Source organism: Spinacia oleracea, chromosome 5, assembly GCF_020520425.1.
Source record: "Spinacia oleracea cultivar Varoflay chromosome 5, BTI_SOV_V1, whole genome shotgun sequence".
NCBI classification, from domain to species: Eukaryota; Viridiplantae; Streptophyta; class Magnoliopsida; order Caryophyllales; family Amaranthaceae; genus Spinacia; species Spinacia oleracea.
Window position 1 is genome coordinate 90,089,303 of NC_079491.1, and position 17,105 is coordinate 90,106,407.

Sequence of the window (17,105 nt, forward strand, 5' to 3'; positions counted from 1 at the left end):
TTTATGTGGCACATTCAAGGTTTCTAAAACTGATTTTAATCAATTTAAGCACATTAAAGTCTTATTTGGTCGATATAGGTCATATATAGGCTAAATAAGGCATTTTCACTCCCATTTTTCAACTAAAGGAACTAAGGGCAAATTTTAAACTTAAAACATGTTTTATAAGCTTAGTTTGAACTTGTTAAGACACATTCAAAAGTATTTACTCACATTTAAGTCTTATTTGGTCGTTATAGGTCATATTTTGCCTAAAATGTCATTTTCTCGCCCAACTTTGAGCTAAGGAACCAAACTTATCATTTCAAACCATTTACATGTTTTATGTGGCACATTCAAGGTTTCTAAGACTGATTCTAATCAAGGCATTTTCGCACATTTAAGTCTTATTTGATCGATATAGATCATATATAGGCTAAATAAGGCATTTTCGCTCCCATTTTTTATATTTTTAATAACAGTGAAAAAGAAGTAGAGCATTTTCCTTCAAGTGCATAGCTAAAAAGAACATTACCTTACGCGAAAAAAAAAATCTAAATATATTTATTATTAGAAGTAGAGCATTTTCCTTCAATAATGCTTGAAGATTCGTAAATTCCCAAAATACGCTACTTTTTCCCTTATTTTACACTCTACCGTCCACGTCAGCAAGAAAGTCAGTCTATTTTTTTTATATAAAATCTACAATAAACCGCTATCTGAAACAACAGTTTAAAGGAGTAAACCGCTATCTTAAATAGCGGCTTATGTATTTAGTGACCGCCATATCAGGTAGTGGTTAACATAACACAACAAAAAACCGGAAGGTTTTTGTTATAAAGCAAACCGCCATTTGAGTTTAGCGGTTTATAGCATTGAACCGCCAATTCAAATGGCGGTTTAATACATCGCATATTCTTTAGTGGGATGTCATGTTCTTTACTGTGTATACATATGTTCTTTTGGTGGATCATACTCATTATGCACCATTGTCCACAATCCACGAATTGAGTACGTTAAATTCACTTGTTTTCACTTATTTCTTTATTGTAGCCGCCTATCAGATACGCTGTAAGATACTTCACATTTTTTGTAATCACGAGTACATCAATTTCAGATGAATTCGGCAGAGTTTCTGCATTACTCTTGTATGCTCAACCAGGCAATCATCAGTAAAGAAACTTTATAAACATTCCAAATACACATCATAGAAATGACTCTGTAACATGAAAAATTCCAAGTGACAGGGTCATCAAGTTAAATACAGTTACATAGTAGATGAATTAGCATCTGTATTTATATATAAATTAAAAGAAATCACCAAGCTTGCATAGGCAAGAAGTTTCCGGATCTGGATAACAATAAGCTGAGAAGTGAATCGAGAAATTAACATGTTCTATCAGATAAAACGACATAAACATAGTGAAGAACTGTATATCCTATACTTTTGAGTTCTAACAATAAAACTTACCATAGTTTCGTGAAATCTAGACCCTAAATACAAGAACAAAACAATGTGGAAATACTTTCTATTCCAAAATTGCCTGTAACCAACCATCTACAATTGTCATATGGTTAATGGTATAGTTTCGCTGCAACACGTACTTCAGAACAGGCTATTGTCAGCAATTCCATAGTATGCAACGAGGCCCCTTAAACTGCGGGAGTTCTTGCGGAGCACAAGAAAGAAGTGGTTCAACCAGCTTTGTATGATCGTGTCTTGACTCATTGAGATTTAGGTTTCTGGATCTTGACATAGGGGACAAGACCCAAGAAATGTACAATCTTTGGTTCCCATCCCCGCTGCTGAGCACGACAAAACATGAGAAATGCATTTGCAAAGTAGGAGTTAAAGCCCATGAACACGTGCCACAAAGCATGTCCTTGTGGATTAATGGGCCAATTAGATACATTCTCGCAGAAAACACGGTCACAAAGCCAACAAAGGCTCGCAAGGAATAAAGTGACTACATAAAGCTTTGCAATACGCTTGGCTGCAAGATCCTCTGTGTGGATGTAGTATTTGTACATCCGAGGGATGCAAAGGAGACAAAGAACCGCATAATGAGCTTTAAAACTTATCTTGAAATGAAATAGGGAATGGACAACGGCAAAGATAACACCATAGAGGAAGAGGAACGTGGGCATTGTGCTTCGGTAGTGCCAATCAGGTGAATACAGGATGTAGATATAAAGGAGCATTTCCCATACCATTGGAGTTTCATCACTTTGCTGCTGCCTGCATAACAACAATAGCCATATTAAAGAAACTCAGCAAATTCAAACAAGGAAGCTGGCCAAGTAAATTTCACGCAAATGCCTCATGATCGGGAATTGTTTGATTGCCTTTCTCTTTTTTAAAGAAACGCATCTAGAGAGAATTGTAGGCTAGACAATGTGCGGTTGGTAAACAAGGATCTTTTTTTTTAGCATGGTATGGAATGTATCATCAAATATTCAATATGATTTCTCAAGATGCTAGTTTTATTCAACGGATAGTCAAACCAAGAAAGTTTATAATTTTTAAATGCCCCCAAAATTTCCATCAAATGCAATGTTGTAGAATCATAACTAATAAGTAACTGAGTTAGGGTAAGAAACATGAAGATTTATAGGAGATATAAACACAGTTACTTACACACGTTGCAGTGTCCCATGGAACAATATGCTCCCCATTGCAAGTATCATATTTGAAAGGTGAAGAACGGTAAATCTCTTCTCAAAACCCTGACTTAAGGCAATTATGAGGCCAATGACCGCCAACATGATGGTTGGTATATTTGATATTGTGTTGTAAAACTCTGCAATATAAGATGAACAAACATAATTGTTCTCACACCAGTCAATAGAGGATGTGACTGGGCCCCAGAAATTTAGTAGTTCATCACCCATTGATCAAAAAGTGAGGCACGCAATGTTGGTCTATATAAATTTCTAATCGAAACCTTGTAGTTCCTTTATGATCTCCAACTTATTCCTGCAAAAATAGGTCTAATGTTTAGCATAAACATCTTCCCTCCTCCAATCAAAAGAATCAGGTTTAACAAATTTCAAGACAAGAAAAAAACGTAACAGAGCCTTGAACAGTTGTCACAAAGAATCATGAGTTCATAACGTGATGACACAAAAATATGGTGAGAAAGCAAATGTGTTCTGAAGCATAGGAACCATAAGCAATAAGCTAATCTATTACAATTAGTTTATTGCATGAGAATCATCCCAAGAATAATAGAGAGAATACTACCACAATGAAGAGCAATATGATCTCCAAGAGTTGGAAACATAAGAAACCATGTAATGACAAGATTCTATGGCACAGTCACAAAATGGGTAATGCATTTTTCTAAAGAGAAGACCTAAGTAATACTGGTAATAGAATGACAATGATGAGAGTAGAAACCACAATCAAAGGGAATGCAGCATTTTGGACAACAATGATAGCTGATAAAACAATGAAATGGTGCAATTTTCAAGAAGCTCACAACCAAATGATCTTACAAATAGAAAACCACCAGCAAAGTAAAAATGAAGACACAAGTAAAAAGGCATAATCGGCATTCGGCAGTGTATTTCTGCCATTTCTCCAACAAAAGAAAGGTGCAAAATCATGAAAACATCCAAAAGCAATTAGAACACATTTCTAACAACAAAAGGCCGGCCATTTATCATTGTTTTAAGTCTTTTATGAAAACATAAGAATTCAAATTAATAAAGGATAGGATAAAGGATACAAATTTATGAAAGGTCCCATTTCTTTGAAGTCCTCCGTATATTCATTCCATTAAAAAGGCCTTGAAGTACAGTTATTTTTTTCAAAAATTCTGTATAAAGTATCGAATTAGAAGGATAGAATCCAAAAGATAGTAACTTCAAAAAATATTTCCAATGAATTAATTGGCATATGATAAAGCAACCACCAAAAAAAAAAAAAAAAAAAAAGCAACCACCAAAAATATTAATGTAATTGATTTTGCATTATGCTATTATTAGGCTAATAAATGATGAAATTAACAACAACAAAAAAATCCTCTTTCCTCAACAAAAGCATACACCGTTGGATCTTGGATGCACAGAAAAAACAAATCAAACCTAACCACTGCAAGAAAAGGGAAATCAACTTAGACATTGATCACCCCTGTATTGTTTATTTTCTTCACCCATCAAATAAAACTCATTAATTAAAGGCTTTTTTCTAATCTCAAACCGCTCAAATTGTTATGGGTATGCCCGAGTACTACCTGGCCTCCCAAATCGCGAATGCTTCCATACGTTTTTATGTAGGTTTGTGGTTGTCATTGTTATTCTATATTAACCAATTGGAACATATCATTTAAGGTTAACAACATACATAACATTGAAATATAAGGAATTTATTTCAATCGCAGTCCTCTAAAACAACAGAAAAATGAGGAACACAAACATGGAAGGAGTAGATAATCGGAAGGACAAGCTCTTCCTCATACTGATGAGAACAAGCAATAACCCTTTGTTCCTCCAAGTCAGAATTTGCCAGGTCATACAAGTAAGATGCCAGAAAGGAAAATTCCTAAATATGTGCATGCCAATTTGCATATAAGTAATTCTTGAGCAACAGTTGGTCCTCTATCTAATGGTTGGCCTAGACTCCTGGAGTACTTTCTTTATCTACTTATTTCTCTGACACCAACCTCCAACAGTTCATCCCTCTAAATCACAATTACAGGTCCCTGTTCCTTGAAGTAGCAAAAAGCAGGTTCCTTTTGGATGTATCACAAAATTGATACCATATTTTGATGAGCTCCCCTGGCATATTGCCACCAGTTACGCTACTTAACTAATTAGACTCCTCTTTAACCCTTGATACAAATAGATAACTTGACATGCAGTGACTTCAAATCAGTACCCCTGAATCCTTCTTCGGAGAATTCCACTAAATAGCATGCCCAATGATAAAAATTCATTGTTAGAGTACCACACAATCCCGTGCAATCTTAAATTATGTTCTCTCTGAATTGCATCGAAGTTCACTTACGATGGACCTCAAAATTTGGCATCTAGATCCATTAACAGCACAAGCAACCAGAACTCTAAAAGATTTTTGACCACCGTCCATTCATCTCTAGATAGATTGAAAATTCATCCTTTCATCTCTATATAGATTTTAAGTTCATCCAAATATAGAACGTCCTTTTTGCTTACTATATCAGTCTATCACATATCTGTTATAAATTCAAGGTAAGAAAATCCCAGTAAAATTGCCCGAGCTATAACTTTTAAATGGAATCTGCTATCATTCAATTTTAGAGGATAAAATTCTACAGATATAAGTAAAGTAGTGATGCAGGTTAAGAAACAACAGATCTCAATTCTTCAATATGTCCCTAAACATTAGTTTGTGAATGACAAAGCAGCCCAGGTATGACTGGCCTTTGCATTATGGTAATTTTTATTGGTTTCATAAGGAAACAACATAATTAAAAAGAATCTTCAACCCCGAAACAGTTGGAAAAAACATACAGGTGGAGGGATATAGAAAAGCAAGGCAAACTTAACCACTCCAAGAAAATGAAAACTAAAAGAAGAGCTTTTCTAATTCAGATATGACTCGCTATAGAAAAGTGGGAGAATATGCGCGTAAAAGATGAGTTTGTAATGACCAAACTTCAGAGAAATAAAACTGTGACATATTGCTTTATAACAAAAAAGTTGGGCCAGCATTAAGGCTACAGTATAGTTTCTAATTCTCTCCTAAGCATGAGAAAAGGCAGGAAAACAAACATGGTGCCATGGTGGTGGTCCTAAAGGATGGTTTTCAATACTAAAAGGCGATAAGATAGATATGAGTTAGTTTGGTAACCAAGACAGACCGACAAAAGGGGAAAAGGTTAAGAAGGTTAAAGTAGCAATTGTAGCTTTGAGGAAGTTCACCATCAGAAAGTAGGAGGGGGGATACCTACAAACGAAGAAGTTGAATTGCCGAAAAGGTGATAGGGAAGCATTAAAAAGATACTAGTGTATACTGTATATACACGCGATGAATGCGCGGAATTTTATATAAATGTTATAATTTCATAAAACTAAGGTGATATGGAATACACTGCTTAAGTAAATGGAAAGATTCTATATTTTTTGTTTGAAATGATCTTTTTCTAGATATTGATTTCTTCATTTAAACAAATACAACATGTTACTGAGGGTATAATAAGTTTTTCACAGGGGGCACCAAAAAGTCAAATTCATCATGTGTTCCCTTATCGAATAGAGATTACCAAGAAAACACAAGCAACCTAAATGTCGAAAAAGTATAAAGTAGTAGATATTGTCGCCAACGAAATCTGGGGAGTGACAAGGATACTAGATGCTAAATTTCAAAGAGAAGATTTATAAATATCTTTACACAATCTTTGAAAACCAATTCCTTAATAGAACATAAACCAAACAAAAAGGAAACTACGAAAGAGTACTATCAAGAATTAAAGATTTACCCAAGACAAAATGCAATCACATTCAACCAGATCTTACCAATACGTACACATTAATATGAAGGAAAAACACCTGTATGACAGCCCTCAAAGTTCATTATGTTTTTTTCATCCCTTGACATTATTCTCTAACCACAACTTCTTTATTAGTCTGAATTGGTCAGTGGTACCCCTGCACACATCTTAGGTAATGCCATGGTGGTAGTTGTGGTTGTTAATTGTTGATCTAAAATAATAAATTGGAGCACATCATTTAGCGTGACTCAACAATGTACATAACACCAAAAAGGAGGAAATCTACTGCTCATCAAAGTCCGCAAAGGCTGCAAAAAAATAAATCGTGGGAAGGGAAGAAAATGGAGCAGGCTTTTCCCACTCTGAAGGGAAAACAAGCAAAGAAGGTGAAAGTGGGAAAGACATGGTGGCTCTGCTACTTCCTCCATACCAAAGCTTAAGAACATTGTCAAAACCTACAAGCAAATATTGTAGCAAAGAAACTACCAAATATGTGTAAATCATAAAGAGGCAAAAAGTGGTGGTCTGTCTCCTTTGTTGAGTTATGTTTACATATCTCTCCTATGGTTGCATAACCTGAAGTACATTCTTTGTTCACTTGTTCCTCTAAGGCCAACCTACATGTGTTTATCACGCTAAAAACATAAGAATAAGTCCCAAATCATTCCCATAGAAGATTATAGGTCCCTTTTGGATAAATTATAGGGAGGCAACCATTTTCCCTAAGCTCCCCAACAAAATTACCACTCCATCTGGATTCCCCTTTCCGGGGCAATTTTCCTTACGTTACATAACCTCATCAATCCGTGATACAAGTAGATACAGCTTGACACTCGGTGAAACCAAAAATAAAAATACACCAAAAACCTAAAAAGTGAAAACTCCCACTTTGTTTGAATGCTTCACTCTTCCCTTTTCTTTTTCTTATCCAATGTAAAGTTCGCTCTTCAACAAGCTCAATCAAGATATTTTCCTACGGAATCTGAATACCACATAATCCCAAGAGTTCACCAAGGATTCCAATTATCTTCATGCACCAATCTATAAGCATGACTAAATTTCATTCCTGTAGGCTATAGTCAAAGAAGATGCACCTCACATAAATCCATATCTATCCGCCAACAGCACAACCCATCCAAAATAAAACAATTTGACCACCATATATTCCATCTCTACATTAAATTACAGGCTAAACAAACCAGACCAAATTCTAACTCCAATCAAACCCACAAGCTAAAAAAATCAGTTTAAACCGCGGCAGGTAGTGCATTATAGAATTCCAATGTTTGATCTAGCAATAAAAATTCATTCAATTATGCTATAAAAAAAATTGAAATAACTACCACTACCCCCAATCAAGCACATAACCACCAAACCACACGCACAAAAAGGGTGGGTTCATAAAATAAGTCAAATCTATGTTCGGATGATTAATTATCAAGGCCCAATAATTTAATGATCAAAATCAAAATGCAATCTATAAAGGGCTAAATCTGCCAAATAAATCAACAACAATAATAATTGCAACTCCAAATAAATTGAGGGGTAAAAATTGGGACTTTATCACAAAGTTCAAGCTAACAATCACATTCATTCCAATCAGAGAAATTTTGCAAAAAGGGGCAAAGAATCTAAATTCACACCAACCAATTCAACAATCAATTAAAGGAAAAGTATTTGATTAACTGTATGAAAGTAAATTCGTAAAGTTACCTTTCTAAGAACAGATGGAAACCCTTGATTTTCACTTTCAAATTGCATAAAATTTTCAGAGGAAGATAGAAACTGCGATTTTGGACATCGGTTTTTTTTTCTCCCTTCTAATTTTGGCTGTAATTTGGGAATCCTAGAGAAACTTCCTTGTTTGTTGTTTCCGTTTATGGAGACATGCAATTTGGGCCTATGGGCCTATGTGGTATTGGGTTAACATGTGAGGCTGGAAATAGCAGCCCAGCCTGCTAGCAAGTAGCATATGGGCCGGCACGAATTACATATGTTCGGCCCGTGGTTACATACTTGCATCAAGCCGTGAAATTTGGGAAATTGGAATCTCAAAAGTTAGCTTATACTTCCTCCGTCTTTTAATACTCACAACGTTTGTTAGTTTCAAGCATGCCAATTAGGGATGTCAGTGGGCAGGTTTCGCGGGAGACCCGCCCCGCATCCGTCCCAAGTAGGCGGGGATGGAGGTAGGTTTGGCGGGTGATGGGGCGGGGATGGGTATAAAAATCGTACCCGCCATGGGTGATGGGGCGGGTGTGGATTTTGTGTTGAACCCGCCCCATCCCCGCCCGCCCCGCCCCATCCCCACTCGCCCCGCTTCATACCCGCCATGGGTGATGGGGTGGGTTTGGATTTATTTGCATCTTTAGGTGATAATATAAGTTTAGGTGAGATTTTTATGTTTTTTGTTTGAATTTTTTTTATGACGAGTATTTTTTGATTATATAGGTTACTTTAGTCATTAGTATTTTTTTTTTTTTCTATAGTAAACTTTGACTAATCCGTTTATATAGCAAATATTTGCTAAATAAGAAAAATTAGGTGGGTATTAGCGCGGGTATGAAGCGGGGATAAGACGGGGATGGATACCCAGTTGGATGGCGGGGCGGGGATGGATTTTAGCTTACACCCGTTGGGGCGGGGATGGGGATGAATTTTGTACCCGCCATGGGTGATGGGGCGGGGATGGGGATGAAAATTTTAGGTGGGGATGGGGATGGAGGGACCTACATCCGCATCCGCCCCGCCCCATTGACATCCCTAATGCCAATGCACAACTTTGATCATTTATATCTTAAATTCCCTTTATGCAAAAATTATAAAAAGTTGATATTTTGAAAATACACATTTAGACGAATCTAACAAGATCCCACATGACTATGTTTTATCTTATATAAAAACACTACGAATAGTCAAAGTAGATTATATAAATAGTGACAAAAGTCCAAACGTTGCGAGTATTAAAAGATGGAGGAAGTATAATACGGAGCAGATAATCATCAACAAACATAAAAATTAGAAGGGAAAAAAAACATACTCATCTCATTGAACTATTGAAGGGATACACAATTATACACTACTCTCTTGACCGGTGCGGAGTTTAAAATAATTGAATTGACTTATTAATATAATGGGTGGTAGTTAATAGTGAGGTATTTTTTTAATATAGTTAGTGGGAAATGTGTAAGGGGGTAATAGGGGTGTGAATTTTTAAATGATTTGTTATAGGGAGTGAGTTAGTAGGTAAGTGTGAGAAATAATATAATATTGGTAATAATTTCCATTTATAGAAGCGGTGCAAGTATTAAGGGACGACCCGAAAAGGAAAGCGGTGCGAGTATTAAGGGACGGAGGGAGTATGATACATTTTTCTCGGTAATCCTGAAAACCCCGCCATATGGTTACATGAACCATATAAAGTTATCCTTCAACGTCAATCCATAGATCGAGCTCAATGTCAAGAATAAGGGTGCGTTTTACTCACCCGATTTTCACTTATTTTTTCTGAACTTATTTTAGTTATAAATTGTACTTGATTAACCTTTTCCTAAACTTATCAAAATTTATTTAATACGGTGAAGAGAACGGTACCTAAAAAGGTAATGGAGGAAACTTGACTTTCAGTGGTCACTAATTTAACATCATGTATATGGCACTAGTGCGGGCACTAAATGAGTGTTACGTACGAATGACTCAAGAAACACTTTAGAGCATCGTACACCGTATAAATTACATGACAAGACTTGGAGTTGAGTGTTCCAACCAAGAATCATTTATTCTCTAGGAGATGGTAGGCTTAATAGCGGAAGATTTGTTTCATTCAGTCTAAAACAACACGGATTTTAAGTCTGGAGATTCTCAGCATCCTGCTAGGGGCCTAGGATCATTAAAAGTCCTTTCAGTATTATAAATAACATACATAAAATAAGTTTTTGGTGTCACGAATATATTAGTTCACCGCAATTTACCCATTTACAATTTACGATATTGTATCATAGAAGTCTACCATAACTTACTTGCATTGTTGTTGATTAATGGTCAATCTTTTTCCCCACTTCTTACTCCACCTTTACACTATCTCTTGTGTCATATGTTTCGTATAAACCGTTTTAAAATTAAAAGTTGTATTCTATATTACCAAGCATAATTAAGTTTTTCTTGAATTTTGTAAGAGCATTGCCAAGCTTAACTTATCTATTACCAAACTTAATTAACTTTTTCTTCAATTTTGTAAGAGCATTGCCAAGCTTAACTTATCGTTGTTCATCGTCAATCTATGAGTAGAATGGCTAATGAGATTAGACAAAATGTATGTAGACATAATTTACGGAGATACAATGAATGTGGACATAGTAATTCAAAGACAACAATGATGATTTGCTATCCTATATCTGCGTGACGTCGTCCATTTTCCGCATTGCATTGCATTACATAACCGCCAAAATAGAACCCTTAAAAGTACTCGTGTGCTCTATTATTGGACTTTCCATTTAAGGCAACTCAAATGGCGACTTTCTAGCAACATGGATAACTTTTTGCTTGACTAGCCACTAGCCAATAGTGTACGTATTGACGTGTAATCTTATACTCAACTACTGACCCGACTTGATAATTCGACCTGAACTGACCCGTACCCGTAATCGATCGACACTTGAAATGTTGTTCAAACAGGAAACTCGTAATCTGGTGGTATTCGAACGACAAAACCGATAACCGATGTTGACCCGATATTGTATGACCCGAACCCGATTTTGACATCCGATCGGAAGATCAATAATAACAGAACTGGCCCGACTGGAGAATTATCCGAACCGGTTCGATATCCGGCCCAACAATGATTTGAACCCGTTTATAACCCGATACAACTTAGTGACCTGTTGTCCAATTTAACTTAACTTGCTGATAGTCCGACTTGTCATTGACCAGGCTAAAAGGTGCTCGTAACTCCAAACCTCAACTCAACTCGATCCTTCTTGTAACCAACTCGAAATAACTGAAACTTGTATATGTATATAAATGACTTGACTCGAAATTCATATTAACTTTATATATGTATTGACTTGACACGAACACAAGATGAGTCGATTACCTTATTGATTTGAATAAAAAACAAATTTGAAATAAATTGAATTTTAACTTTTATAATATGAAAAATATAATCATATGTTAAAAACATGACAAGATCTGATAGTTATTGGACACGATCTTGACCCGTGTTTGGGAATGAACTCGACCTGAATTTTAATCGAACGGGTAATTATTCGATCCAAACTTGACCCGAACTCGAAATTACCTGCTACAGATTCGGCTTAAACCCAACTCGATAAGACCCGAACCCGAAATTGGATATGACCCGAATACGTGATGTGTCATATTTGTATAGGGTATTTTAGGCGCATTTATGTTGCATTATTAGGCATTTATATCATTTTAGTTGCATTTAGTGTCACATTTGCATAAGTTATCGTTGTCGTACTCTATTACGCCCCGTTTGTGTTTTCTTTAATGTTTTAGGTGATTTTACGGTCATTTGGATGTTTTTGGAGTGTTATGAGTTGATTTGGATGATGAACGGATGGGATGTTGACTCGAGGATCATTACGTCTCTAGGGATAATTTTGAGTCAACAACGAAGCTAAACGTTATTTTTCTAAGCATCAAAACGGACAAGCGTTCACTCTTTTGATGATATCTCAACTTCTACATGTCGGAATGAGACAATTTTGATTGGGCTAGAAAGTAGGCTTCAAGAACTTTCCAGCGACAAGTCACACGTCCCTATGAGCATTTTAGAACAAGAGTTATGACATAAATAAGTTGGCTCGACTATCCAATTCGTCCACAACCCACAAGATGGCCCGACTCTTCTTCTTGGGCGCGAAAACCAGCGACCGACCAGCGGGCCCGCTGGTTTTTGCGCCCAAGTGATTTCCGCGCATGCTCTCGTCTTCGTGATCGTCCAATTAAATCATAACTTATGTAATTATTATTAATTCCTATTTTGTTTAGAATTTAGGAAGCATATAAATACTTCAAGGGATTTAATTTATTTCCCTTATGCTTTTATTTTCCCTTAACTCCGCCTGTGAGTGTCGCGTATGCGACATTCACTTGTGAGTGTCGCGTATGCGACATTCACTTGTGAGTGTCGCGTATGCGGCATTCACTGCTGGTCCCAAGCCTGGATAAAGGAGGAGGGTGTTGTAGGTTGGTGGCGGCCAGCATTAAAACTAAGCCACATATAATGACATGAATCGACAATGCAATATCGTGGGGGCGTCCCCTTCTCAGGACGCGCTACACCTCTTAAGCCCGGGTGTAGTGAAAAATATGTGAGGGTTACTAGGTCATCGCCCAGAAGCGGCGCGCCACCCCTACACCTGGGGGTGGTGTCAAATATGCAAGGGTGCGCTACACTTCCTAGGCCCGGGTGTAGTGGAAAATATGCAAGGGTTGCTAGAACGTCGCCCGGAAGCGGCGCGCCACCCGATGGTGGTGTTAACTATCCAAGGTTTCATGGTAAGGGCAGGGGTAAGGGTAAGGGTAGTAGGATGCGGTTTGGGACTTGGAACATTGGCTCTTTGACAGGGAGATTAGTCGAAGTAGTAGAGGTTATGAGGAGGAGAATTAACATATTATGTTTGCAGGATACTAAGTGGGTTGGAAACAAGGCAAGAGAGATAGCTCCATGGGGTTATAAGCTTTGGTATTCGGGAAAAACTAGGGGTAGGAATGGGGTAGGTATCCTTATTGACAGAGATTATATTGATGATGTAGTGGACGTGTCCCGAAAGAGTGATCGAATTATGAGTATTAAGCTTGTGATAGGGGATGAAGTTGTAACTATTGTGAGTACCTATGCACCACAAGCAGGACTAGATGCGTCAACTAGACATGAATTTTGGGAGGATTTAGAAGAAGTGGTGCAACGTGTCCCTAGAAGTGAGAAACTGATCATTGGTGGGGATCTCAACGGACATGTAGGCTCGAGTCGCGATGGATTTGAAAGCATTCATGGTGGTTTTGGGTATGGGGAGCGGAATGAAGCGGGAAATGCTATTTTGGATTTTGCATTGGCATATGACTTGGGTATAATGAACACTTGGTTTGAGAAAAGAGAATCTCACCTAGTAACCTATAGGAGTGGAGATAATGCGAGTCAGATTGACTTCTTTTTAGTAAGGATTGCTTTGAGACAGTGCTACACCAATTGTAAGGTGATTCCGGGTGAGAGCACAACAACCCAACATAGACTTGTGGTACTTGATTTTCGAGGTAGAAGTTATATAAGAAAGAGTAGACCACTAGTGGAGCCTAGGATCAAGTGGTGGAAACTTCAAGGGGAACAACAACTAAAATTCGTGGAAAAGGTGGCAAGTGAAGGTATTTGGGCCGGGTATATGGATTTGGATGTAGACTCATTATGGACAAGAATGGAGCACACCATAAAGGGAGTGGCGAAAGAGGTCCTAGGGGAATCTAAAGGAATCATGCAACCAAGTAAGGACACATCTTGGTGGAACAAAGTTGTGCAACAAGCTATAAAGAGCAAACGAGAATGCTATAAAGAGTTGGAAAAATGTAGAAGTGATGAGAACTACGAGAAGTACAAGGAGGCTAAAAGGGAAGCAAAGAAGGCCGTAAGAGAGGCTAGAGCAAAGGTGAATCAGGATCTTTACGCAAGATTGGATACAAAGGAAGGTGAAAAAGACATCTATAGACTTGCTCGAATGAGAGATAGAAAGACGCGAGACATCGGGAGGATTAAATGTGTGAAAGATGTTGATCAAAAAGTTTTGGTGGGAGATAAGGAAATCAAGGATAGATGGAGATTCTACTTTGATAGCTTGTTCAACGGGGATCAAGGGCGCGATATTGGGGATACAAATATCCCTAGGGATATGGTTAACCTAGACTTTATGCGAAGAATTCAAAAGAGAGAAGTCGAAATGGCACTGAAAAAGATGGGACGCAAGAGGGCAGTGGGGCCCGATGGTATACCTATCGAAGACTGGAGATGCTTGGAAGAGAGAGGGGTTGTATGGTTAACAACTCTTTTCAACAAGATTTGGGGAAGTAATAGGATGCCATTAGAGTGGAGGAAGAGTACTATCATCCCCTTGTACAAGAATAAGGGTGATGTCCAGGATTGTGCCAACTATCGAGGAATCAAACTAATGAGTCATACTATGAAACTTTGGGAGCGGATTATTGAGCAAAGACTGAGGAAAACTGTGAAAATTTCGGAGAACCAGTTTGGATTTATGCCTGGGAGATCGACTATGGAGGCCACTCATCTTATAAGACAACTAATGGAGAATTATCGGGATAAGAAGAAGCACTTACATATGGTTTCATAGATTTGGAGAAGGCGTATGATAAGGTACCAAGGGAAATCCTTTGGTGGGCATTAAGTAAGAAAGGAATTCCGAGGAAGTATATTGATATCATCAAGGACATGTATGAGGGAGTTAGCACGAGTGTGAGAACTAGTGTTGGTAAGACCGAAGAATTCCCCATTACTATTGGAGTGCATCAAGGTTCCGCACTTAGCCCGTTTCTTTTTGCTATAGTCATGGACGAATTGACGAGGTCAATCCAAGATGGTATTCCCTGGTGCATGATGTTTGCAGATGATATTGTGTTGATTGATGAAACAAAAGAAGGAGTGCAAAGTAAGTTGGAGTTATGGAGACAAACGTTGGAATCTCGGGGTTTTAGGCTGAGTAGAAACAAGACGGAATATATGGAGTGTAAGTTTAGTGGAGTCCAAGTTAGAGAGACAGGGGAGATTACCTTAGATGGGAAAATTGTCTGAGGCTCTGAAATGTTCCGTTATTTAGGATCTATTATCCAAAAGGATGGAGAATTAGATGGCGATGTGGCCCATAGAATCAAAGCAGGTTGGTTGAAGTGGAAAGGTGCCACGGGGTTCCTATGTGATTCAGGCATGCCCCAAAGATTGAAGGGAAAATTTTACCGCACGGCAATTCGACCGGCTTTGTTATACGACACAGAATGCTGGGCAGTGAAACATTGTCACATGCACAAGATGAATGTGGCGGAGATGCGCATGTTACGTTGGATGTGTGGGCATACAAGAAAGGATCGTTTGAGGAATGAGATTATTAGGAAGAAAGTAGGGGTTGCACCGATTGAGTTCAAGATGATGGAAAATCGTTTAAGATGGTTTGGACATGTGAGCAGAAGACCAAGTGATGCCCCGATTAGGAGGATAGAAGGGAGGCAAAGTGATAGAATTGCAAGAGGTAGGGAAAGACCTAAGAAAACTTGGAGGAAGGTGATTGAGCACGATATGAGGTTTCTTGGGATTGAGGAAAATATGGCGTTGGATAGGACAGAGTGGAGGGAGAGAATATACATTGATGACTTCAGTTGATTTATGCAGATTTCATGTTTTTGTTTCTTTCTATTTTTTATTTTATTTTTATTTTATTTTTAAAATTCTTTAATTTTTTAAAATTTACATGCTATTTTGAAATATACTTATTTTACTTATTCATTTATTTTAAACTTTACTTATTTTTATTATCTCTTACAATATTTCTTCTATAATATATATACATTTTTCTCTTATCTTACTTTCATTAATTCCACTTTCTCCTCTTTATTTTTTTTTGACGATCTCCTATGACGATTCATGTTAGCCGACCCCAAATCATGTTGGGACTAAGGCTTTGTTGTTGTTGTTGTATGCTTTTATTTTCCCTTATGTTTTAATTTCCTAGAACTCTTTCACATCATTTTTTTTTCTATTTTCTTCTCTTTTCCATTGTTGAACCCCAGCTTTTTCCTTTCTTCAATTCATCAATCTAGAGGTAGTTTTATTATTGTTTTTGCTTTAATTCATTATTATTATTTTTGCTTAAATTCATTATTATTGTTTTCGTTCCTAAGATTAATTTGTCATTTGATTATGGAATTCATGTTTATTATTTCTTTCATGTTTGTTAATTCAATTATGAGTGATTAGTTTTATTCTAGGGCTAAGTAAGGGAAGCCATGTTTATACCATGATTGTTATGTATTAAAGTTTATTGCTTGAGTAATTCCAATTGATTTGTTTTAATTGTTGATTCATGTAATTGGTCAATATCGTGGATTGATTATCTAGCTAATAGGAATTAGAATCAAAAGATCGTTTTCTTAGAGGCTTGGTATAATTGGCAATTCTGATTATGTTAGCGACCGTACTGCATATGTTGGATTGAAAGTGTTAAGACCCGACCGTAGGATTAACATGTACTTTAATTACTCGGCTTAGTTTATTGATTGTCGAATTGATTTGTGTTCTTGGAGTGGTATAAGCATGGTGAACTGAACAGACGCCCTAGACCTTTAATTCTTTGATAAATACAACGTTTCTATTATTGCTTTAATTTGTTAGTTTATAAACAAATTCAACTTTCGTTTATTGAAATAGTTCTTATAATTGGGTAAAAACTAATAGAACTTGTCTCCCTGGGGGATCGACCCGTATTTGCTAAGTATCTGCTAACAATAGACACTGTGCACTTGCGGTATCACTTTTTAATTCATCAATACGACTCGACCCAAACACAACTTGTACCTGACATGACCCGGCCGAAAACAAACTCGGGCGAACCCGGGTGATAAAGTGACCCG

General features: G+C 37.2%; 2 protein-coding genes across 2 annotated transcripts; one reads left to right on the plus strand and one right to left on the minus strand.

Moving 5' to 3' along the window:
* Nucleotides 1-1,251: 1,251 nt before the first annotated feature.
* LOC110786164 (alkaline ceramidase) lies at nucleotides 1,252-8,324 on the minus strand. Its single transcript, XM_021990700.2, has 3 exons — nucleotides 8,169-8,324; nucleotides 2,618-2,956; nucleotides 1,252-2,218 (listed from the first exon to the last, which is right to left on the minus strand). The coding sequence occupies exons 2-3, from the start codon at nucleotides 2,869-2,871 to the stop codon at nucleotides 1,705-1,707; spliced, it is 768 nt and encodes a 255-aa protein (XP_021846392.1). The 5' UTR covers nucleotides 2,872-2,956; nucleotides 8,169-8,324; the 3' UTR covers nucleotides 1,252-1,704.
* A 4,532-nt stretch (nucleotides 8,325-12,856) lies between these two features.
* LOC130461686 (uncharacterized) lies at nucleotides 12,857-13,679 on the plus strand. The gene is made up of 2 exons (XM_056829857.1): nucleotides 12,857-13,563; nucleotides 13,658-13,679. Exons 1-2 carry the CDS (start codon nucleotides 12,857-12,859, stop codon nucleotides 13,677-13,679), a joined length of 729 nt encoding a protein of 242 aa, XP_056685835.1.
* Nucleotides 13,680-17,105: the final 3,426 nt, after the last annotated feature.